Consider the following 24,801-nt stretch of genomic DNA (forward strand, 5'->3'; position numbering starts at 1 on the left):
CCAAAAAGCTGAAATAAAGAAGATAATCTTTATTTTCCTGTGGAAATAGTGGAAAGTTAAAAAAAGGATCATTTTCCTAGCCACCTTCTAAATTCCTGGGTGAAACTTGGATTATCACCCACTCATTTGACAGAATTGCTCTCCATCGCCGTCTCAAAACTCCTTCCTCAGGATCCAAATCGCTTTTGCAATTATTTCTCTTCTTTTACTTCTGCAGCCAAGCCACCAATTGCCCTGGAAAGTTTTTATATCCACCCACCCCACTCACTTGAGCCTTTTCCTCTCCACAGTCCAAAATTAAAAGTTGTGCACTTTCAAAATCCCTGCTCTTTTGTTGTCTTTACTACATTCAGAATTGCCGTTGTCCACAGTAGGTCATCAGTACATATCTGTTGATTGGTTGATTTGAATGAAATGGAGTTAAACAGATGTCAGCAGTCAAAATTATATATGTACTAAAAATTAATGTGCAGGCCAAATAGGTGATTGCGTGATTTAATTTCGACTCATTGTTCAGTTGTCAACACAGGCAAATGATGACTGAGGTCAGTCCTGATGTTGCCATGCTACACAGTTTTCTGTTTGAGCAAAGTAAACCATGGTGGACAGGGAGAGAGAGAGATGGGGGAGTGGGCAGGGAAGCAGTGGAAAGGGAAGGGGGGGAGGGGAGGAGCGGGGAAGCAAAGGAGGACCACCAAAGATGGTGATGGACAGTGTGAATAATTCTCCTTGGGGTAAGTGTCAAAACATTATGGATCAAAACCTGATGAATTTTAGTTAAGGATGCAAGAACTTTAGGTGAAGGAAATAATAAGCATGATGCTAAGAAAAATCAATGAAAACACGACTTTGAAAGAATGTTGAATGGTTTCTCTGAATTTTGGTGAGAAGGAAGGGCAAGAAAAAAACTAAAAGATGAAAGGAGTTCCAGGTAGCTTTTGACATTTTTTTTTGTCTTATTGAAGAAGAATAAACACTCTTCAAAGCATCTTTAGCCTCTGACCCCGTGTCTGGACTAGATTCCCGTAGGACCCATCAGCTTCCAGGTTTACTGACACCCTTGTTAAGATATGGGTATTCAGTTTAAGGCTCTGTTAAAGGAAGGCGGAGAACTTGGCCAAATTCCAGAGCAGAGTAGTAAAAATAGTACCGTGAGAAAAGATTAGGGTTCCAGAATATCAAATCATTTTGCCCAAAAAATAGAAAGCTAATACATGATGTAACTGCCTTTCAAGGTTGAAGACATATTACCTTCAACCAGAGTTCCATCGTCATTTTGGAAAGCTGAAGGGAAATGCTTTTTCACAACTGAACACGTTCAGGTTAGACCTTCTCATGGTTAAATTTTTGGAATCTAGTAGTTTGTCAAAAATAACAAAATTCCCCACTTGCCGTTAATTATCTCCAATGCATCTTTTAGGTCTTTTCCCTGTTTTTTATTAGACAATCACAGATCATTATATTTTTCCAAACAATTCCAGGGACATGCATTATTTTAAATAGACAATGTCAGAAGTTTAAGATGTTACCTTATTATTACCTCTGTCTCTAAGCCTGAGTATTTTAAATATGAGCATTCCTAAGTGTTTGCTTCATATATTTGGAAATGCTTTATTGCATTTCTTTGATTTAACTTGTTCATGTGGAATTTCCTAAAAGGGACTTTTAAAGCAATGCTGGTTCATTAGTTATTTCCCCAAGTTTGCAGTTTCATGCAAAAAAATATCCATAAGAGTCACCCTTCCTTAAAACCTTAGTCATATTTTGTCTTCTGTTACAGTATACCTAAAATAGCTGAGAAATTCTGATGCCTTTTCTTTGTTTACCAATTTTAAGATCATTATGCATACTCTAATGCATAATTATAGTTATGCATTCATGATGTTACTTGTGCTGGCTTAACTCAGAAATAGTGTGAAGCAGCTCATCTCGAAGCTACAGGCTGTTTCCTATCACTTAGATTCTGATCAGAGCTGTTTGTTGAGTCTCATTGGAACTCAGACTCTATATGCACCAGTCCAATGGCTGGACCCTTCCTTTTTATCACAAGTTTCACTCCATGACCTTTCTCTTTCACCCCAAATCTTTGTTATTAAGACAGGAAAACTACAAGATAATTTTGTTTGTTGCATATGCTTAGTCTATTCACAGTAATTAAGTGAAAGGGGTTTTTAAAATTCTCTCATTTACTTGTAATCCATATTTAGTATTATATGTAATAAATGAAGACATAGTGTCATTTCTCATGCTTGACATTTTACTATCAACTTGCCTTATTATTGAGTTTAGTTTAGTGTAGCTTAAACTGGTCTAGTGCAAAACTACCCAACTTTCTTCCATATGTTGTAGAATAGTGTGATTTTGGCCAAAAAGGAAGTTAGTCTCTGTATGTCATATGTTGTGCCCTTATCAACAACAATTGGAGAGTGTCCATTGGGCGGCTATGGTAGGAAGGATGCTTTCTACAACGCTTTGAAGGATGGTAACATTAAACAACAACAACAACAAAACCTCTTATAATCTTGGTCATTAGAAACTGGAACTTGGGTTAGTAATAGCACAACATGGAAATATGTGCTCAAGCTATTGCCTTATTTGGGGGTGCACATCTCAAAAGGCGGAAGACAGCAATAAATTAAGGCACTTTGCTCTGTGCAGAGCAAACTCCATTTGAGTTTGTAATTTAGCTTTTCCTTTCTGCAGAGTTAAATTAGGGAAAATCCACTTCAGTGTGCCTTAGTGACATTATTTTGTGATTCTTGAATGTAATGGGAGAGGAGCCCCATCAAAGACTGTGCACAGTAGTATGTGTATTTGTTGAAGAGACTCTATCTTTATTCATTGGGGATGGGGAACCACCTGTGTCATTTCTTTAATCACGTATAGCTACTGTGCTTATTTAAATTTCTAAATATTAAAAGAGACCATGGGCTTGTTTTTAACATCAAGAAAGGAGAGCTTAGACCTGAAATATCTGAGTAACACTAGACACGTCTGTTTCATGAGTTTCTTCTATTCAGAATACACGAAGTCCAAGAGCCAGAGGCAGGAGTCCAGAGTCCTGGAGTCCTGGTCTTTTCCTTTACAAATGAAGAAATGGCTCAGGGAAGTGATTTATTTTGACCAAGGTAATCCAACCCCTTAGTGACAAAGTTTGAACCAAACCTAAGTTTAGTGAATTCTCACACCATTTTTGAAAATATATACAACTATCATGAAAAAGGAACTACTAAGCAAAAGGTCATGGTCTTTGTGATCATGGAGGATTTTTGTTGTTGTTGTAATTGACAAATGAGACAACATAGAAAAAATTATGTAAGTACTTAAGATTATCGTATTTAAATTAAAACTTTGTTCTAGGATGTGGTATAAGAAAAATGTGCATATTCTAAAATTTTGGGGCTAGCTCAGGAATTCCCAATTTAGAGTCTAGGCAGAGGAATGGCATAATTAGGAACTCAATGTCCACAGCCTATTCAAAACTATTTCCCAGATACTTCATGAGCAAATTTTTAGATCTTGTAGGTACTAGTAAAAATCCTAAGTAGAAAATTTGGAATAATTTAAACAGAGTACATTATCTTATAAGCAATAAGTAGAGCTTTTCATCATGCAAGGTAAGATTTTATTCAACTAACACGGGGTTGCCGTTAAAATCTTCTCATTGTGCTAGTAGTGGTGAGGTTGTCTCCACACTAGCCAATCTATTAAGTAGGTAAAAAGTAAAAAGATTGGTCCAAATAGTAAAATCTCTTACATATTTATACTATGCCACACTGATCATTCTATTGATGTCTGGATAGAATATATTAAATAGGCACAAGACTTTTCACAGATATTTAACTATGTCTTAAATTTTTCCCCATTTCCCCAAATCAATGTTCATAATAATTATGAATGAACACCTACTATTTGCCAAGTATCAGTCTAAGTGATTTATAAGTATTAATTTATTTCACCTTCACCACAGCCCCATGAGGTATTATCATTCCCATGTTACACATAGGGAAACTGATGCACAGAGAAGTGGAACTACTTGACCAAGATCGTACCACAGATGAGCAGCAAAGGACGGATTTAAATCTAAGCAATCTGATTCTAGAGCCCATGCTTTTACCACTGTGTTAACTGCCTCTCAAAGTCCGTAGTCTATGAGCTGAGGTTTCTACTTCTTTACCTCATCATGCTCTTTACCTTGTGGACAAATCTTGTTGTGAGTATGCCATAAGTAATATTTGAATTACAACTGACCTCTTTGGTTTCAGACCTATTAAGTCAAAAGAACTACCTTTTTTTTCCAGCTCTGCCCTATTTCAACCCAGTGCTTTTTACTGAGGCTTCTTTTAGACTTCTCAGTTTCACCTTGAACTTCTGCTGGCAGGTGAAACTGCTCTGACTGTTTTGGTCCAGTCTACCTGTGAGTAACACCAATTTAAGCTGAGGAACAGGCTAACCAAACCCAGACTAAGATATTTTGTTAGGTGGCGAGTCCTCGCTCAGTGAACCAAGACTACACAGTGCAGTTTAGGTTCATTAAGTGGACGCATCCGGAAGTTCTGAAGAGTGGAACTGACCAGTCAGGCATGAGGCCTGGCTGGACTGCCTTGCAGCCCAGATTGTAGGCTGATGCCTCACCTCGAAGTACTGTGATGAGGCTCTCTTATGTATGTTGACCAGCTGAGCACCAAGAGAATCTGTTCTTCATTTGTTCTTGTGTAATCGGTGCTGAATTGAGTGAATTTTAGCCTAAAGACATCTTGGATCTCATCATGAATTCTGCTTGTGGCTGGAAACATTTATATAGGCTATTTTTTAATCTGTCATAAGGTATAATCATTTCTACAGTTATAAAAATACCTGCAGTCATAAAAATAACAATATTAAAACGTATTGTCTGTTTTCAATATTTTTTATACCACTAACTAGACTATGTTCAGTTCTATTCTCCTTATACCTATTCAATGCCTGATATTGATATTTGGTGTCTCAACTAGATGTTCAAGACTCAAAACTGTGCAAATGTGAGAAATAATTCACTACAAAGCTATAAATTTCACAGCTCAAAAAACCCTGAAGATTATTAATGAAGCAGTATGCAATTAGCTTATACAAAGCGCAGCCAGGAATCATGCATAATGTAAAACAGAAACTGTATTCACTGATTCATGGAAGATCATTTAAGCTGGTTTTCATGGACATGAAGAATTGGTATTTGACACAATTCCCAAGTAGACTTTTATTGCTTTAACCCTGTGTAAAGAATTTAGTTTCTTATAGATTTGCTTAGGGAAAAATAGAAGACAATTCATCGCTAAGGCAGTTTCTAGCAATGTGAATTTGAACAGGCTCTTTAACATTTTAGAGTCTCAATTTTTACCTATACAAATGGGCATAACAACATCTTTCTCTTAGAGTTTCAAAAATTAATTTAAAAAGTAATTTTAGGTTAGCACCTAGAATTTTAGCACATAGTTAATGCTTAATAAAATGTTATAAATCTTCTGTTAGGGAAATGTGTCACTTTTCCATCCAGCCAAAGTTCTTGTTTTACTGGGAATTCTGCCTTTTTATGGAAACGTATTTCTTTAGGAGCATTAGAAACATAAACCAAACTCTTGCATAGAATAACATACCCAGTACTGCTTTGAGCACATTACCTACATTAACTTGTTTAATCCTCAAAATAGTCCTATGATATAAATACTTTTATAATACTTATCATAGAGACCAAGAAACTGAGACGCAATAATTGAGTAACTTGCCCAAAGTCATACAGCTACTAAGAGATGGAGATGTGGTGCAAACTCAATCAGCTTGGCTCTGAAATACAAATTTTTAAACCATCTCTTGACCATTAATAAAGCATATTAAGTGAGATAATGAGTATACACCTAAAATAGTATATACATAATTCATCTTGGCTACATTTCCAAAATATTTCAATTTCTAAAATACTTTTTCAGTGTATTTTTATAATATCCTTTATTTAGCCATGAGAATAATTAAGTTGGTGTATAGGAAACTGATGTTCGATAGAAGTGTAAGTGGGGCCAGCCCCATGGCCCAGTGCTCCGCTGCGGTAGCTCAGGGTTTCGCCAGTTCAGATCCTGGGCACAGACATGTCACGGCTCATCAGGTCACGTTGAGGCGGCCTCCCACATGCCACAACTAGAAGGACCTGCAACTAAGATATACAACTATGTACTGGGGGGATTTGGAGAGATAAAGCAGAAAAAAACAAAAGAAGTGGAATTGCATTACTTAAACCAAGATACCTATATAAAATAGTTTATGATTAGATTTTAGATAAAATAATCAAGAACAAAAGTCATATTTTATAGCCTTTCAATCCTTATTGGAGACAATTTCAGTGTTTTTAACTTAAAATTAAAGTGTAATCCTAAATGTCATGAAGATCCCTTGAAATGAGTCTGTTAACCACTTCTCATCTATTGCTACACTGTCGTTTGGTCATGGACCATCAAATATGCACTGGGATTTCCAAATGTATCAGTTGTATACTTAAAATATAATGAGCTTGGTTATAAATGTTGATTTAAATAATCTATGTATGTCGTTTAGATATATTTATTATCAATATATTGTGAGCTTCTGGAGGAAATGTAACATCTTTCTTCTCTCTATGAGTTTCCTATGTAGTAGATATTTAATAACTGTTTATTGGATGAATGATGAATATAGTAAATTACTAATGGAGTATAAAGTGATTATTTTACAACTAGAATAACCTAAATAAGTCTTTCAAAATAGAAACAGTATAGAGAAATCCAAAAATAATACTGATTAGTTATTACTAATTGGAATGATTTTATATATGAGGTTACATTATCTATGTGTAAAAACCACATCTGGACAATGTAAACCAACTTGTCCCAAGCTTTAACATCACTCACATGCAACTAAATGCAGAATTAACCCTTGATATTTCCACACAACCATTAAGTTTTAGTAGACATGTTGGTTTGTCATGTTAACATTATTTAAATATCCTTTCCAACATACACATTGATGCTTTTATTCATATTTCTATTCCTTTTGTAAAGAATGTGGTTTGAGAAATTTGTCCAGGGGCAGTATTAGTAAAGGTTTATCTCATTTGGTTCTAATATCATAGCATGCTCCTTTAGCTGCCCCAGACCCATAGATGTACTGAACAAAGGTCCCCTCTATTGGGAGCGTGTAGTGGTGAATCTGCTGCATTGGTTGTTATCCTCTTCTCACTGTTTTCCCCCATGGAAAGAAAGGCAGCCTGCCTCCAGACGGACGGGCCAACCTCCAGTGACTTGGGCACTTGACTTTCAATCTCAGAAAGTGCGGAATTAGTATAGTCCTTCTGTATCTGTTGATTTGGAGAAAAATATTGAAACTCATGGTCAGTCTTTCTTTAGATACTTAAGTGTTTGCAATATTCTTGTTATTAAAACGTTTCACGGATTACATAAGCTCTGTTCAGCTACTCTGTAGCACCTTCACACTTCAGCCAACTAGTGTGCCAAGCTTTTAGTTTTTTGCACCCAACTTTCAATAACTTGTCTCATAAAACCCTGCCTTCCCAAAAGGTGCTATATTTATCACAGCACCTACTATGTAGTTTAACAATTCCGTTTTTTTCTCTTTGAAGGGGATACATTCCTCATTCCTATTCTCCCAGTTTTGCTGTAGACTTCCCATCAACTTCAAATATCATAACATGGGATATATTTTAACTTCAAAATATAGGTGATTTCTTAATAACTTATGGCTATAGAGGGAGCTAAGGGTACAAATCATGAAAATGACATGTAATTAAAGGGGGGAAAAACCTGTACATTTGGTTTTAAAATTTCCTACATCATTAATATCAGGATTGCCCATTTTTTGTGTGTGTGTGGGGCTGACATTAAGATTGGCTAAAATGGAAATAGCGAGACAGTATAAAAGGTGGCTGGAAGACTCCTTACATATTGCAGTGGATTATTTCATGAGGGACAGACGTATCTCAGTGTCTGAGGATGACTCTGCAGGATAGAGCTTTTTCTCTCTTCCGCAGAATGCCTTTGGAGTAAATCTCAAAAAGAGACTGATGAATAGAATTGACCACTCTTTTTTTGTGTAAATAGACCATTGATAATTAAATGTGTCTATACCTCTATTACACAGTTTCTATAATTCTTCATACCAACCTTTTTATTTTGACCACATCACTTTTTCCGACCACACCATTTTCTTTGGTATTAAAATACCAAAGTCAAGTAAATTAGAATGGCTTTATTTACTTCTTCACCAATAAAAATAGTAGCATCTCCTTAAGTAAGCATAAGCCCAGTGTGTTGAATTTTCATAAATGTATATCTTCTTCTCCACACTCAGGATTTGAGTTTAGGCTTGACCCAAATTTTATAGTACAAAAGTCTTATAATGATATGATTGTCAAGCTGTAAGGACATATGAGACCATCTTACAGAGGAGGAAGATGAGACCTTGAGAGGTTAAGTGATTGGCCCCTGATCACACAGCTGGGACCACTGCTTTCTGGATCCCTGAACTCTGCCACCGGTTTATATGACAGCCTTGAAGGGCTACTCAAGAGCAATTTGCTTTTTCCTTCCCAAGGTTTCAGCGCTGACACTCTTTTGCACATTGCATTAGGTGCAAGCCCAGAAATTCTGCCAGGAGCAAAACAACACTCCTTAAACACTCTGTGACTTTCAGAGCCATATAAAATAAAAGGTTGAAGTGAATGGTTGCCAGCTTGGAGGGAGTAGTTCCTCTTTGGAGCCAAATGTATGTGCAGAACAGATGAGACTGTGGGAGTGTGGTTGGCAAGGGCGAAAGAGAAATGAGTCTATTCTTTTTTTTGAAAATGAAAGTATAATAAATATCTGGATAACTTAGATGTTTATTATTCATTTAGAGATCCTTCCCATTTGAAAAGTGAAATATTTGTATCTCCAGTGTGAGTTCTCTTGAATAATAGTTTTATATTATTTTTCTAAATATCATGAAGTGATCCTTTTTATTTGAAAGTAAAGAGGTTGTTTTAATGGCCTGTGTATACGGAACTATTTGTGTTCTCTTTCCTACAAGATCATTATTTCTTATACTGAAATCTCTATATTTAAGCAGTGACTCATGTTATGATAATGTGTTTCAACAATTTTGAGAACTAAAAGCAAATATACCTCAGAGATAATGATTATTTAAATTTTTGGTTCATAGAGATAAAACCGTCTTCGACATAAGGAGTATGGATATAGTAGCCAAGAATTCTATCATTTTATTTCACACTCATTTTGTTTTGGAAAAGCCTCATAGCATGTTTGAGATCCCACATACCATGGTGAACTTGAAGCTATTTGCTAGCAGAAGTTCTTTGGAATTTCATCTCATGCTGTCCTTAAAAGATATTTTGTAGAACTGTGCTCAAGTAAAACACTATTCTTATGAAACCTCCCTGGCATTTCCATTCACAAATCTATTCTGTGCTTACTGGTATAGTATAGTGGTTCTTCTTATAGCACATTCGTGATGTCTGTCCCATTTAGGCTTCTCACATATTTTCTTATATGAGTACTCTTAATTTCTTTGAGCTTGAGCTTGAAAATGTGTCTAGCACATCAATTTTCTTTTCAAGCAATGAAAAATGGATAATCTTTTACTAAATTGAATTTTGTTGTTTCTTAAACAATAACTGTAAATAACATGCTTAGTATGAGTTTGGAAGTTGTTGAAGTTACCTAAGTGTTTGTACAACACACACACACCCCACATTCCTTGTGTATCGACACAGTAAACAAAAGGAAGACTGCAACTCTCATTCAAGGGACGTCCCAATGTAGTTCAGCGGCCATTTTATTCTGTTTTTAAATGGAAGCACATAATTTTAATAGAAGCATATGATATAACTTGTCATGTCTGAATGATGTCTGGAATCGATTCGTTATGGAGAATAATTTGGGTGTTATTCCTGAGAAACTGTTTTTATATCATCATATTAATAACGTTGACCCTACAGGACAATGCGGAGTAGAGTGGTTCTGTTTACATAGCTTAAAGTGATACTCTGCTTTCTGGGGGAAAAATAATTCTTCACCTCAGTAACATCATGTTCAGACATTCACATGGTATCCTGCATAACTTTTTAAAGGATATTTAATAAAAAGCGTAATTTTTTTTCAGGTGGAAATCATCACACCAAAAGTTTTATAGTTCCAGTAAAATCAATAATTCTGAGACTATATACCACTCCCAGAACTACTGAAAATAGAATTGTAGAGGTCCTTGAATTATTACTTGACACTTCTCTCCATTCTAGGTATTCCAAGATTTTCTGTTTTTACACCCCAGTAGGATGGGCTGTTGGTGAAGGGAATTTTTAAATTCAAGCTCATTGTCACTAGAGACATCACACAAGGGGAGAGTGATACAATATTTTCATGACTGTCAGATTGAATTTGAATTTAATTCTAATGTGGAGAACTATTTGGACACATCAACTGAAATTTTACTGTGTAAGATTTTCCCTGTGGTAGTACAAGGTCAAATCACATACAGGATCATTTTTTCCTTTGGATATAGAGAATAATTCAACTGAGGGAGATTGGCAGTGGTGATGGCATCTAATTCCTAAGGGCCAGGAATATATATATATATATATATATATATATATATATATATATATATATATATGTTTCTTTGATTCTAACTATATAAATCTAATGTCTACAGAAATTTGGGAGATTTTCTACACCTACTATCAAATATACTTTTATAGCTGAGAGAAGAGAAATAGATATGAATTGCTAAAACAGCTATGAATTTTGCCAAACTGTATTCAACCCTTTTCGCCTATTATGCAGTTAGGGAAGCAACACACCAAGAGCCTTTTCATCGGCATCAGAGTATAACTCATGACATTGGCTTGAGATTCTTTAATGAGGTTTTGTTACATTTCCTAAACTAACATCAATGGAGGCCAATTTTTCCATCAAATGACACTTCTAGTTCCTTTAAAGGCTGTAATGTCAGTCTCTTCTCATGGGCCAGATTTTCCTAAGACATCTGGCTCTTCCTAAGCCTCATTTTGCAAATCTTCAACAAATATTTCCAGCAAAATTTGGAATCCCTAAGAAAGCATTATGTCACCAGTTCCTTGGGTTGGAATTATCCTCTGTTCTTTACCTTTGGGCTGTCTACTTTTATCTCCATTAACCTTTTGGCTTGAGTATAAACATTTATTGAAGGCTTCCTCCTTTGTCGGTCCAGTAACTCCAAAGGTTAGTGAGAAGTGGATGCTAGTTTGACCTCTTTTATCTACATTAGATGATTCTAATTATTCCTAAGAAATGACACTTTTGACCCATTTTGTCCTTGTCAAGTTTGTCTAGTTGTAGGCTGTCTAAACGTGAAACTCTGAGTTCAAAGAGTATCCAGGAGTGCAGATTTTTTAAACTTACAATGTGGAGCCTCAAAAGTGAGCACTATTTCTTTTTCTTTTTAAAACATTCCAGTTTAACTGAAATGCAATGTACCTTGAATTGGTATATTACTGAAGGAGACTACCTAGACATAGGTAAAGTGCAAACTTTAACTTGTAAAACCCATAGGTTATTTCAATACAGAAAAAGTGAAGAAAACCTTTGTATAAGTGAGAATAAGCTAGATTTTGCAGAGGTTGCAAGCAACCCTAATATCATAACAACTTTTTACATGACAAAGTTTATTTCTGGGGCTGGTGTGTGGTGTAGTGGTTAAGTTTGGAGTGCTCCACTTCAGTGGCCCAGGTTTGCTCGTTCACATCCTGGGCTTGGACCTACATCACTCATGGCCATGCTGTGGCAGTGACCCACATGCAAAAAATGAGGAAGATTGGCAACAGATGTTAGCTCACAGCTAAGCTTCCTCAGCAGAAAAAAAGTTTCTCTCTTTCTCATTGTGGTTACCAGGGCTTCCTCCTTAGAGGCTTGCATGATCACTTCAGCAAAGGCAAGGCATGATGGTGAGTCCATTGGATCTTACAGCTTCTGTGTGGAAGTGATGCGAGCCATTTCTTGTTCAATGTCATTGGTCATATGAAGTCATACGGCCATAGCTAACTTTAAAAGAGACCTGGAAAGTGCAGAGTTGGAAAAAATTGATAAATAGCACTAATGACTACCACTACCTTTAAACTGGATAATAAAGAATTTTTGTCTTGACTTCTATGCTAATCTCCACAAACATAACCAGTGCCTGAGAAATAGTAGGGATTCAATAAATGCTTTTTTGTACATTTTTAATTTGTTTATTCATTTAATTTGTTTATTAGGTATTCAGGAAAAGTTTGATGCGTATCTACATATACTAAACACTGTGCTGGTTGTTTGAAATAGAAATTATTATCCCCATTTTGCAGATGTGCATTCTGAGGTTCAGAACTTCCAAGTTTAAGTGATTTCCTGGTCAAAGAGCCCACCAGTAGCATGTATCAGGATTCAAACCTAGAGCATCTGACTCCAAGAACAGTGATGTTCTTTCTGCTGTACCTCAACTGTAAGGCCAATGGTGAATCACAAAATGTTTTAAATACCCAACTATAGAAGCAGGAATTATTACAATCACCACTGTGTACTTTCTCATACTTTAAGGCAAGAACATGAAACATATCCAGTGATTTTGGAATGACAGTGTAGATTTGGCGTTACTCCAACTAAAGGAAAGCTGTTTTACACATTCAAGCACGTTCAATAAGGAAGTTGTCATTTTTTTTAAACTATAAGTCACTAAATCTGAATGTTTTTTGTATTAGTTTTCTATTGCTGCCAAAACAAATTACTACAAACTTAGTGGCTTGAAACAACACAAACTTATTACATTAAAGTTCTGTAGATCAGGGGCCTGGCCCAGTGGCCGAGTGGTTAAGTTCTCACGCTGTGCTGCAGGCGGCCCAGTGTTTCGTTGGTTCGAATCCTGGGCGCGGACATGGCACTGCTCATCAAACCACGCTGAGGCAGCGTCCCACATGCCACAACTAGAAGGACCCACAATGAAGAATATGCAACTATGTACTGCGGGGCTTTGGAGAGAAAAAGGAAAAAAAAGTAATAATAAAGTTCTGTAGATCAGAAGTCTAGTGTGGGCTCACCAGGCTAAAGTCAATTTGTCAGTAGGCTGCGTTCCTTTCTAGGGGTTCTGGGGGAGAATACATTTCCTGCTCGTTCAGGTTCCTGGCAGGATTTAGTTCCTTGAGTTTGCACAATTGAAGTTCCTATTTCCTTGCTCCCTGTAACTGAGAGCCATTCCCAGTTTCTAGACCACTACATTTCTTAGTTCATGGCCTCAGTGTGCCATCTTCAATGGCAGCAAAGGCAGGTGGAATCCTCCTCGTGTTGAATCTCTTTGATCTACTGTTTTGCTTTTCTCTTCTGCTTTTAAGGACTCATGTGTTTAGATTTGGCCCATCTGGATATATAGGTAATCTCACCATTTCATGGTCCTAAACCTTCTTCATATCTTTAAAATCCCCTTTGCCAAATAAGGTAACATATTCACAGGTTCCAGGTGTGGATATCTTTGGGGGACCATTTTTCTTCCCATCTCACCTTTTACATTCAGTCTCTTTTCCCAACACATGCCAACTGTATTCTCTGTAGGATGCTAGATAAACATCTTGGCCTTACTTTCTTTGTCTGTGAAATTAGACAATTAAACTCATTGAACTTTAAAGTTGCTTCCAGCTCTTAACATTCTAGACTTATATGAATCCTTAAGATAGAGACATGGGAAACTGATGGTGAAACCTAATGATCAATGTGGATATTGCTGTTATTTTCTATTCATGGACATTGCTGGAGCATAGATTTCATATAATCCTGACTAACTCCTTCCTTCTCACACTTGGTAATCTTCTTTGAAGGCAGGCAATCTCCACAAAAGTTGACTTCTCCAGAAAGAAATTGACTTACCTCCTCAAAACTGTAATAACTGGTCCCTTGAGATTTTTTATCTACTTATTATTTACTTTACAGCTCGAGTATAGCTTTCAGCAAGTCTTTGCTACATTTTTGCTTTGGCTTTATTGACTTGGAGTAAAAGAAATTGTTTTCTTTTCAATTCAATTTCTTAATGTCAGATTCAACCTGTGCCAAGATATAATGAATATTTCCGAAGTGTTAAAAGTTATAATGCCTAACTTATCATTAAGGAAAAATATTAAGTAACTGTTTTTATTTGTGCCACAAAATTAACTCCTTTAAATCTTAATTTGCTTATGTACAAAATCGAGAAAATAATACCTAACTCCCGGAGTTGAAAAAATCAAAACAGATAATTCAGAGGAAGTACTTAACATCCAACATTTAGCAAGTGCTCAATAGATGTAAACCACCAATATTGTTTTAACAGTGGTTGTAGACGGAGAGGTGAACAACTCACCCCAGTTTGTCCAGGACTTTCTAGTTTTAGTACTGAAAGTCCAACATCCTGGGAAATCCTTCAGTCCCAGAAAAAACTGGATGGTTGGTCACCCTAAGAGTGGTCGTGTAGAGCGAAGTATAAATATGGGCTCTGCCTTCCACAAGCTATTTGACCTAAAAGAAATTATTTAAATTATTGTTTAAAGAAAGTATTTAATCTTCAAGTTCTGTTTTCGTTATCTGAAAATACATATGAGGACTAAATAAGTAAGGGAAATGTAAAACAAAATACATGCACAAGTAGCATAAGTAGTAGTGTCCTTATTCTTCCTGCTGAAAGAATCTTTACTGGCTTCTTCTGCTTAGAAATTTCGGCACAAAATGTTCTGCCTGATATGGAAAGCGCCTTCAAGATCTGACCTGCCCTTCCAGACACATATGCTGTTATGTCCGTTCCACTTATCAATAATGATAATATAATATTAATGATCATGATGACAGCTAACACTTATCTAGTGCTTTCTATATACCAAGAAAAGCTCTAAAGACTTTATAAGAGCTTAAACCAAAGAGTCCCAGAACTACTCACTATTTCCTATACACACAACTCTCTTATATACTACTCAGACTTTGCCCATGCTATTACCAGCAATTGCAAATTCTTCCTGTTTATCCTTTAAGATCCTGCCTGCATGTGACCTCCTCTGTGCTATCTTCCCAGCATCCACAGGGTAGGAGCTTGTCTCTTGCCCTTCAGTGACCCCAAAACAATTTACACATGATGTTCCACTCCCTGCTGAGCTACTTTTCACATTATGGCAAACTTTTTTTTATGTGTCTGTACCCTTCACCAAAAAAGACCTCCTCATCTTCCTACCACCAAGCACAGGACTGGGTTGGTTGGTTGGTTTGTGCAATGGTTGGAGGATCAACTGATTTACTTTACACTGAAAGATTCTCTTAAGAATTTAATTGATCGATGTCTTTTTCATGTTATCTATGGAAAATTGTAAAAGCTGATTTGTTGTGTAGAAATCCACGTGGCTTTGAGAACTGTGTATAAAGATTAAGTAATTTAAAACGCATGTCTTTCCCATGAAATAAGAGAATTCAGTAGAAATGGGGCCAGGTGCCTGTTGTTGAAATCTGTTCTTTAAAATCAGAAGAGAGCAGATGTTACAAGTAAGACCACTAAATCCCTTATACACAGTTTTATCGAAATGGTGCCCTCTCCCCTGTGACCTGTTCTACTCCTATGAGGAGACCTGCTGATCCTGATCTGTGGTCTGAACTGATGTCTTAAGTGGTAACAGGAGCTGAAATATGCATAATTAAGATCTAACATTTAATTGGATATTGATCACTATCATTTCAGATTGAAGAAGTCTGCTTGTCCTAAAATTCTGTTTTTAAAATGGAAATAAATAAAAATGCCCACTAACACTGACAACCATAAGGATAACTTGATAACATTTTTTGCCTAGATTATTAAAAAAAATTATAATATAATATAAAATTACTTCTATCCTACTGGGCTGTCAGATAACTGTTTTTCATGGTTATCCTTGCTGAATATTAAGATATGTAGTTGAAAAATTAAGACTTTAAAATTAATCAAAGTATGAATATGAAAAATCAGTATACTAGTATTTCTTACAATTGATCGGGTTTACCACCTCTTCTGTTTTAAAATTTGAAATATTTTTTTCAGACTTCTTTTTAAATTTATCCATCTTGGTTGATTTTTCCGTTAAAAAAATAGTATATCTTGCCTCATAATTGGTACTTTAAGAGATGGATTAGCATTCATTTTATGCATAGTTTTAAATATAGGTTTGCGGTTAACAATAGATCCGTGTCTCATGCGCTATCATTGTCATTCGGAGGGTGAAACGGGTTTTCCAGATTCCTGAGAGATTTGAAATGGCCAGAATCCTCAAGCGAATTCTTGTTAATGCCAATTTTGGAAATTTGTGATAGCACATAACATGTGGGAAAGTCCCAGAATGGGCTGAGATCTCTTTGGCAGGATCATATCTAGGTGAAAATTCAGTTCAAAAATTACCTTGAGACCCTTGCATTGTCCTCTGTGTTGTGGTTTCCTGATATTTGATGCACAGAACATGGGCTGGTGAATGATAAAAGTCTAAATGCCAGTTCGCCGTGACTCGTCGGGAAACAACCATCTTGCTAAGACTGATTTATTCTTCCCCAGCTTGTTTCCTGCCATGTAAATTTATCAGCATAGTTAAAGAAATAATTTGGGTGCCAAACAGCCCAAAATGATGAACCTTTTGAGGCTTATATTTAAAACGTACGCTGAAAATATTTTGTTAGGACTGCAGCACTTTTCTCCCTGCTTCCCTGCTTCTCTGCTTCTCAGACTGAGGGATGTCATGCTGTAGTTGCTCTGCATTTGAATTTATTCGCAAGTCCACTTTTATAGTCTTTCTGGAGACAATGTGAGGTGAATCGTTAGCATTATTGTTATTTCAGCTACAGTCAGACTGCATAGCCGCACTTAGCACAGGGGGTTGGGTAGATTTCATTATTCATTCAGAATAAATTCCTACTCTAATATAAATGTTGCTCAGGATAGAGCTTTGAAATGGATCCTGATTCTTTAAATTCTTTCCTGTCTGTTTCAGGAAATAGTGAGATCCTGTTGATAGTAAAGTACAATGTGTCTAAAGTTCACTTCTAAACACTCTGCTCTTTGCAATGAAAGTCATCTGCATTCTCTTTATAATTCAGAGCTGCAAGAGATCTGTCTAATCTTGGAGATCTGATCCAGTATCATTTAGAAAAAAAAAAAAATCCTTGATAATAATTCTACCATTCAGATTAGTGAAAGCAGTAAAGCCTTACAGCTTCTGTCGTCTTAGAAAGATATCATGAGACAGGGGAATAAGGACTTGGATTATGGTTGGAGAGATTTAGTTGTTTGTAAAAATAAAATGATTAGTACAGTTATTATTCAAGTTTTTAATCAACGAAAGCAAATGGCATCTGTTTGTTATCATTCTTTCTACAGAAGACAAAGGCTCAGGTCCCAATGGTGCTGACTGCTGGTCCCAAGTGGCTACTGGATGTGACTTGGCAAGGAGTGGAAGACAACAAAAACAACTGCATTGTGTACAGCAAAGGTAAATGCAAGATCCTTTCTCTCTCTCTTTGGAAGTATTGAAACCTGAGCGTTGCAAAATAGGGCCAAACAAGCTGTAATGGGAGTACAAAGTAAAATTTGATCCTCTCTTCCTTTTTCCCTTATGAATCTTTCCAACCTGTATTTGCAGCAAAGCTATTGTTTCGTTTCGTTTCATTTTGTGTGCAACAGAAAACAAAAAAGTATTACACCATTAACTACTTAGCACCTCACGCATTTTCCTAAACTCTATTTGAGTGGCTTGACTAGTACCTTCCTTGCTGTTAGTTTTTTTGATAGCCTGGTTTAATGAAATCCCAGATTCCTGTCTCAGGCGTTATCTATCAAAAAGTGAATTCCTTTTGAAATTGAGCAGTTCGGGTCAAGGTGCATGCTCCAGGAGGCACTACATTCCAGCCAGTTTCTTGAAATCACGCAGGATGAGAGGACAGCTGAAAAGGTAACCGTTGCACAGACTGAGATTCCTTCCCCACGGTGATTTCTGAAGGGCAGGAGGCAAACAGGAAAGAGGAAGCGATAGCTTGCAGAGCTCTGCCTTTGATTTGCTCAGTGTGACACAACCTAGACTGCGTCATAAAGCGACATCCTGGCAGCAAAGGAGTCGCAGCTCCATGATGGTGCTTCATGGGATCAGCTCTCCAAAACATGGGCCCTTCCTCGTGTGTGGTGTGGTTTGGGGGCGCTTTTCTCTTCATTCAAGTTATGGGCCCTGGCTCTGTACTCTTACAGTGAAATCCCTAATCTCTCTTCTTCGTAAATATTGCAAAACCTGTGCTTCTCATGTTTGATTTCTTTCAGCTTTCTTTTTTAACCAAATAGACCTACTGAGATCAAAGTTTTATTTGCACATTGAACCTAGAAACCATAAAAGCATACAAGGGAACAAGCAAATAAGCACCCCTATCAATATATTAACGTATAAAACACTAATCATAACATCAAAGACTCTTAAAAACTTGCTAGAAACAATTACAACTTGTTCCTATAATCATTACAATTTGTACACTTATAAGAGGATTGCCTTTAAACTACTATAAGCCTTTGAAAGTTGAAACACCGGAAAAAGGGAATTTGCAAGCTAAAAAAACAATCTGCACACCAGGATATGATTATATTCCTTTTCCTTCTGTAATTACTGGTCCTATACCCACTCATTTTCTAATGTGAAATACCTGTGGTATGCTGGAAGGAGCTTTTAGCCAGAAGGGAAGTGAGATTTTCCCAGGATATGTCAATATGATCTGTCAAAGTGGAAAGAAATAGTATAGTGAACCATCTTACCATCGCCCACATTCAGAATGCAAAAAGTACAAAAGATGACTTGGAATGAAGGACCAATTACTGGGAATAAATTTTTGTTATACAATATCTTATCTCTGTGATGGCAATATAATCTGCAGGAACCAAGAGAATAGCTGTTCTCCTATCATAATCCAAATCCATTGCATTTTTAAATCAGCCATTCTTTTATGAGCGATGATTGCTATATTGTTATAGGAAGAAAACAATAACAAAAGTGTAATTCCATCTTCAATGGAGTAGTTTAACTTAAACATATTTATGTGTTTGTATTATGGTTGAATATATCTTAAGGCTTTTAACAATAAACAATTTGGAGTAATTTATGGAAGCTTACTAATTAATTAATTAACTCATAAAGCGTTCGTTGAGCCCAGCTATGTACTAGCCTTGTACATTGATAATAATAGCCACCGTTTATAGTGCACTCCTGAATCCTCTCCTTGGTACTCCCATACTGAATTGTAGGCACTTCTCGCATTGCTCTTCATCGCCTTGTTTTATGACTGTCATTTTATGTGTTCAAAAAAGAGTAAGTAGGGGCCAGCCCAGTGGTGTAATGATTGGGTTTGTGCTCTCCCCTTCAGTGGCCCAGGGTTTATGGATTAGGATCCTGAGCGCGGACCTACACACCACTTGTCGGGCCGAGCCCAGGCTGTGTCCCACATACAAAGTGGAGAAGGAGTGGCAACAGGGCCAATCTTCCTCACAAAAAAAGAAAGAAAGAGAAAAAGATGAGTAAGAAAAAATTTAGCTGTCTTTGCCTGCCTTTCTAGTCTACTCTGTATTTTCTGAGGGCTAGGACTATGTCTTAATCACCTATCTATCCTTGGTCTGCCATGCTGCCTGAACAAAAAAAAGCACTAAATAAATATTGATTAATAGACCAGATAAATAAATGATGAATGCCTGTCAGAAAGTGTAATAAACATTTGACATACTATGATGATGAACAGTGAATTCCTGCTGTTTAACAGGTTTTAACCTACAAAAGGTAATTTGATATTGTTGAACTTACAAGAACAGTTGGTATTGTAGTTCAGATAGCAGGAACTGCAATAACTACTATATATGCATTATTTCACTTAATCCTCACTTAATACCCCCAGGAGGTAATTAACATACTACCCACCCTATTTAACAAAAGGTGAAGTTGAGACTTTGGCAGATTCAGTAATTTGCTCTGATCACATAGCTAATAAATGATTGAGGTGGATTCAAACACATGTGTCTAACTTAGGGTCTGAGTTATATATATTAGAATATGTTCTCCCTGCATGAAGCTTTCAGACAGCTCAGTGAGATAGGTAGTGTTTTTTTCACTTTACACAATTTGACCTTGTGACTTAGATAGGTAGTGTGATTGTCCATAGTTATGGAAAACTAAAAATGGAGCCAAATTTGAATCCAGGTCTTGGCAATTCCAAATCCTCTACTCTTTGTACTAGGTGACTCTGCCTTTCCCCTTGCCACTGTTACATGATGAGTAAATTCTCTCAAACCACTCGGGCTTTGATGTCCAGAAATCACAAAGAATGGATGTGACAGTGTAACACTTCCCAGAGTGCATTCCACAGAACCCTAAGATTACAGAAGGAGCTCCATGACCAAGTATTGCTTATTGCGGCCTCTCTTGAAAACTCATAATGCCTGCTGGTATTAATGCTCTGAGAAGTCCTGTAGTAAAAAGAGAAAACAAAAAACCTGTTTAACTCATTTGACTATATGATATATATATGTATTTTTCTCTCTCTCTCTTTCCAATGGACATCCATTGAAATTAGTGCTCTGGGAAACACACTTGGGCAAACTCTGCTGCAGATTCTACTCTGATCTCCTAGTGGGACTTCAGAGCCCTGATGCTGATTCCTAGTATTCAGTATTGGATGCTTTGGGAGGGAGGGGATAGCTCCCGCAGAGTATGTCCCACATTTCTCTGAATACCTTAATATTCTGGGAATGTACTAGGGATCATTCAAGTCATGGAAAATATGACCCCAGGAAGCCCTCCTACCAGCACCCCATGGGTTCTGAAGCCTTCTGTCTTCACAGGCTGCAGGTATGATAAGCCTCCTCAGAGCAAGAGTTTTGTAGTTGGAAGAGTTTGGCAATTTAGATTTAATAAGTATTGAATTGAAAATCTCTAATACGCAAGGCATTTTCGTAAGGCATATATTCTTTATTAGTTGGAGCTCTTTTGTTTTCAAGTAATAGAAATTCAAGTGAAATTGGCTTGTGCAAAAAATATTAAAGTGAGTGAGTGTGTGTGTGTGTGTATGTGTGTGCCTGTGTGTGTGTTGGGGGTAGGGAGATTCATCTGCTCAGATAACTGAGAGTCCAGGGATAGTCTGGATTTCAGAAACAGCTTAATCCAGCTGCTCAAACTTTGTCCCCAGGCTGTCTCTCTCTATGTTCTACCTCTTCTTTCTTTTGTGGGCTTGAATCTCAGAAATTTTCTCCTCGGGTGGTGGGAAGCTCCAGGCTTATTCTGCCAGCACAACTCTAGTGAAAAGAGAGCTTTTCTTGTGTTTGATTGGGGCACATCACATACCAATCCTTGAACGAATTAATCACCAATTAATGACTCTCCCTGGTAGACTACAATCATCTTGAGGGCCAAAGAATATTAATTCTACATGAGCCACTAAGATGGAAGAGAAATGGTTCTGCAGATGAAACCAAAGTGCTGCGAGACACACAAAACAATTCTTGCTTGATGGGTTGACATCCACGCGCCCAGATGCAACACCTTATTCCTAATGTCTAAGAAGCTCTCACTGAAGTGGAAAAATAACTGAGGCCACAACTGCATTTCCTTATTTTGTTTTCTAGCTAAGAACCCAAACTCCTTATGGATTCCATGTCAAAATCATTATTATAAGACCTGGCTATCCAAGAGTCTATCAGTATCTATTTACAAATAGAATATAAAATGCATGTGTGTAGCATTTTTAAGAAAATGCCTTGACTGAAATTTTTGATAAGATTTTCGTATGATGTGTAAGATAGGACACTTAATGTGTAACTTTTACTATTTAAGAGACATACATACTTCTTTAAGTATTATTAAATGTAGTCTAGTAGTAAAATTAAGTATAATTATAAAATTTCCATTTCCAGGGTGTCCATCAAATAATTATTATAAAATTACATTGTATCACTTAGCACTATTTGACAAGCTGCCATCATCTTATTTTATCGAAGTAAAAACCAGTATAATATTTGGCATTAATATTATAATCTGATGTACTTTTTTCCTGCCTCAACTATCCCCTGTCATTCCAGAAAGTAATTAGCTCATCCAGACGTTGATAGACCAGACTTGTTGGGTCATCTGTTTTTTGCCATTATTCTCAACAGACTCCAGATAATTCTAATTTACTTATCTCCAATGGAAAAATACTAAAAAGCTCCATGCTGAAGTTAAAGGGAGGCTGCTGGAGGGGAGGGAGAGTGAGCAGAGGCTGCTCACTCACTCCTGAAATCCACTATGCCTGTTGAGCGTTGGAGATCGCCGTCTTTTCTTTCCTGTAGAGCTTTGTGTTCTTTACTTTACAGCATTTGCACAATACAGTGACCTTTCTCATGTATGAAAAGTGAAGAGATTACCTCAACTTTTATGTTTTTGAGTATTCAGAATTAAACCTCTAGAATCTTCCATGTGGGTTTGTTCATTCAGTTCACTTCCAATGAGGAATAACTAAATTATTTGGTTTTTCATGGACTTATTTCAGAGTAGCCATGTTCTCTAGGTGTCCAGATTCAGAGAATAAACATTTTCAATCAGAGGAGTGAAGAAGTATCTGCTAACCCTCCCTCTCATCTTAAACACAGAATATTTCTTTCTATGTGAAAGCACAATATCATTGTGAAAAACTCTTGCTCATATGGAACCTTGGGCAAATCACTTGCCCTCTCCAAATCTTGATTTTATCAGCTGCAAAAATGGGATAGGAAAAGCTGTCTTGCAGCGTTTTTGTGAAGAAGCACCCATGCACATAACTGCATATGTTACTACAGATATTATGTGGGTAATTACCATATACTCAGTCGACTTTGCCTTTGTGGTTATAAGTCAGGACAAATTTAGAGGAAATGAAGCCAGGCCACCATGTTGGTATCAAGCAAGTGTACAAGAAAACATGATCATCTGATACCATATTTATTGCGAAGAATTCCATGAGTACCATTCAGTCACTGTGAACCCATAGTATCTGCAAAACACTGTATTATGGAATCAGAAGCCTGAAGCATTTGCCTGAAGGTATTATTGGAGCATTTTTCTTTGAGCAGATGATATTTTTATTTTATTTATTTATTTATTTATTTTTTAAAGATTGGCACCTGAGCTAACAATTGTTGCCAATCTTGTTGGGGTTTTTTTCTGCTTTTTCTCCCCAAATCCCCCCAGCACATAGTTGTATATTCTAGTTTTAGGTCCTTCTGGCTCTGCTATGTGGGACAGCCCCTCAGCATGGCCTGATGAGTGGTGCCATGTCTACACCAAGGATTTGAACTGTGAAACACTGGGCCCCCGAAGCAGAGCGTGCAAACTTAACCACTCGGCCACGGGACTGGCCCTGATAATTTTTATTTTTAATGAAAGTCTTATATAAAATGTTAGTATAAAGATGATAATGATGATGATATTAGCACTAGTGATAGCAATGACCATTTATTAAGCACCCAGGCATTGTTTTAAACACTATACATAAATTTTCTTATTTACCATTATAACAAATCCACTATGTAAGCAGGATTATTCCTACTTTATAGATAAGTAAAGTAAGGTTTAGATAAATAAATAGTTCAAGAATACATAGCTCATACATGATGAAGTTAGAATTCAATCTTGAGCATGCTGACCTCAGTTCCCAATTACACCATTAGCAGAGTTTTGCAGATACCATTTACTAGGCCAAGGTTGCAGGTTATTGCCCTTCATCGCAAATTTGCATACATGTTTGTCAGCAAAACTTATTTTTCATTCTGTGGTTTGGCTTCAAAAAGAAAGTGTTCAAGAACCCAAACAGCAGTGGTACAGGTTAATTTCTGTGTTGCTGTTAAGACCACAGTGATTTAAAATCATTCAGAAGACCAATTTCAAAATCAGTCTATGACCATCTTTAAAGTTCTGATTTTGTTTGCATGCACAAATGTAACCACCCAATTAATTCATTTAAACCTTTATTGATTGTTTACTATGTTCAAGGTCCTATACGAGGCACTGTTGAAATAATAACAGAAATCCTAATTTGATACAACCTGGGTGAGTGACTTTCTGCACATCAACAAAACAAAGGTCTTTTATTATAAGGACCTTTGCAAAAGTCTGGAATATGTTCCAGCTTAAAATAGAGGATCAGTTGCATGTTACTGGAATTTTGCAAAAACAGCCTTGTCTAACATGGCAGCCAATTTTCAAACTAGCTACAAGTTAATGTTTAACTTTGCCTAAAGGGTCTAATGTTACATAAATAACAAAGTAATTTAAAGGAAAAAATTGTGCTCATATTCTAAGTGTTTATTTAACCATCCTTTAATTCATAGAAAAATGTATAGCTGTTGCCTAGTTTTACAATATTCTTAGAAGAGGGTGGGTGCCTGAACCAAATATTTAGCAGCGGGAATTATAAAATCATAAGGCGATTAAGTTAGCTAGTCGCGGAATTCCAATATTGCTTTTTAAATGACTTCAGGATATAGGAGGTACTAAGGTTATTATCTGTTATCAGGAATACAGTGGAATTGTACAACTGGATAATAACCAAACAAACTGACACAATGTAAAATTACATTATCAGTGTGTTAAAACAAAATTGCGCCCTAAAGGAGTCCACATGCCAGCTCAGAGCTGCAGTGTAATTATGCTTAACTCTGATAATTAAAATACAACGGAGATCAACAGAATCATTTTCATTAAGAAAATTATTAATGATGGTG

At 36.6% G+C, this 24,801-nt stretch overlaps 1 protein-coding gene across 4 annotated transcripts in view; it reads left to right on the forward strand.

Moving 5' to 3' along the window:
- The window catches only part of ZFPM2 (zinc finger protein, FOG family member 2), a 439,892-nt gene that overhangs the window by 270,911 nt on the left and 144,180 nt on the right, over positions 1 to 24,801 (forward strand). For all 4 annotated transcript variants that reach the window (XM_023648859.2, XM_070221671.1, XM_070221673.1 and 1 more), the window contains one exon: positions 17,428 to 17,539. In XM_023648859.2, coding sequence (XP_023504627.2) covers positions 17,428 to 17,539 — 112 coding nt within the window. The remainder of the gene's footprint in view (positions 1 to 17,427; positions 17,540 to 24,801) is intronic.

This window comes from Equus caballus, chromosome 9 (genome assembly GCF_041296265.1).
Source record: "Equus caballus isolate H_3958 breed thoroughbred chromosome 9, TB-T2T, whole genome shotgun sequence".
In the NCBI taxonomy this organism is placed as follows: domain Eukaryota; kingdom Metazoa; phylum Chordata; class Mammalia; order Perissodactyla; family Equidae; genus Equus; species Equus caballus.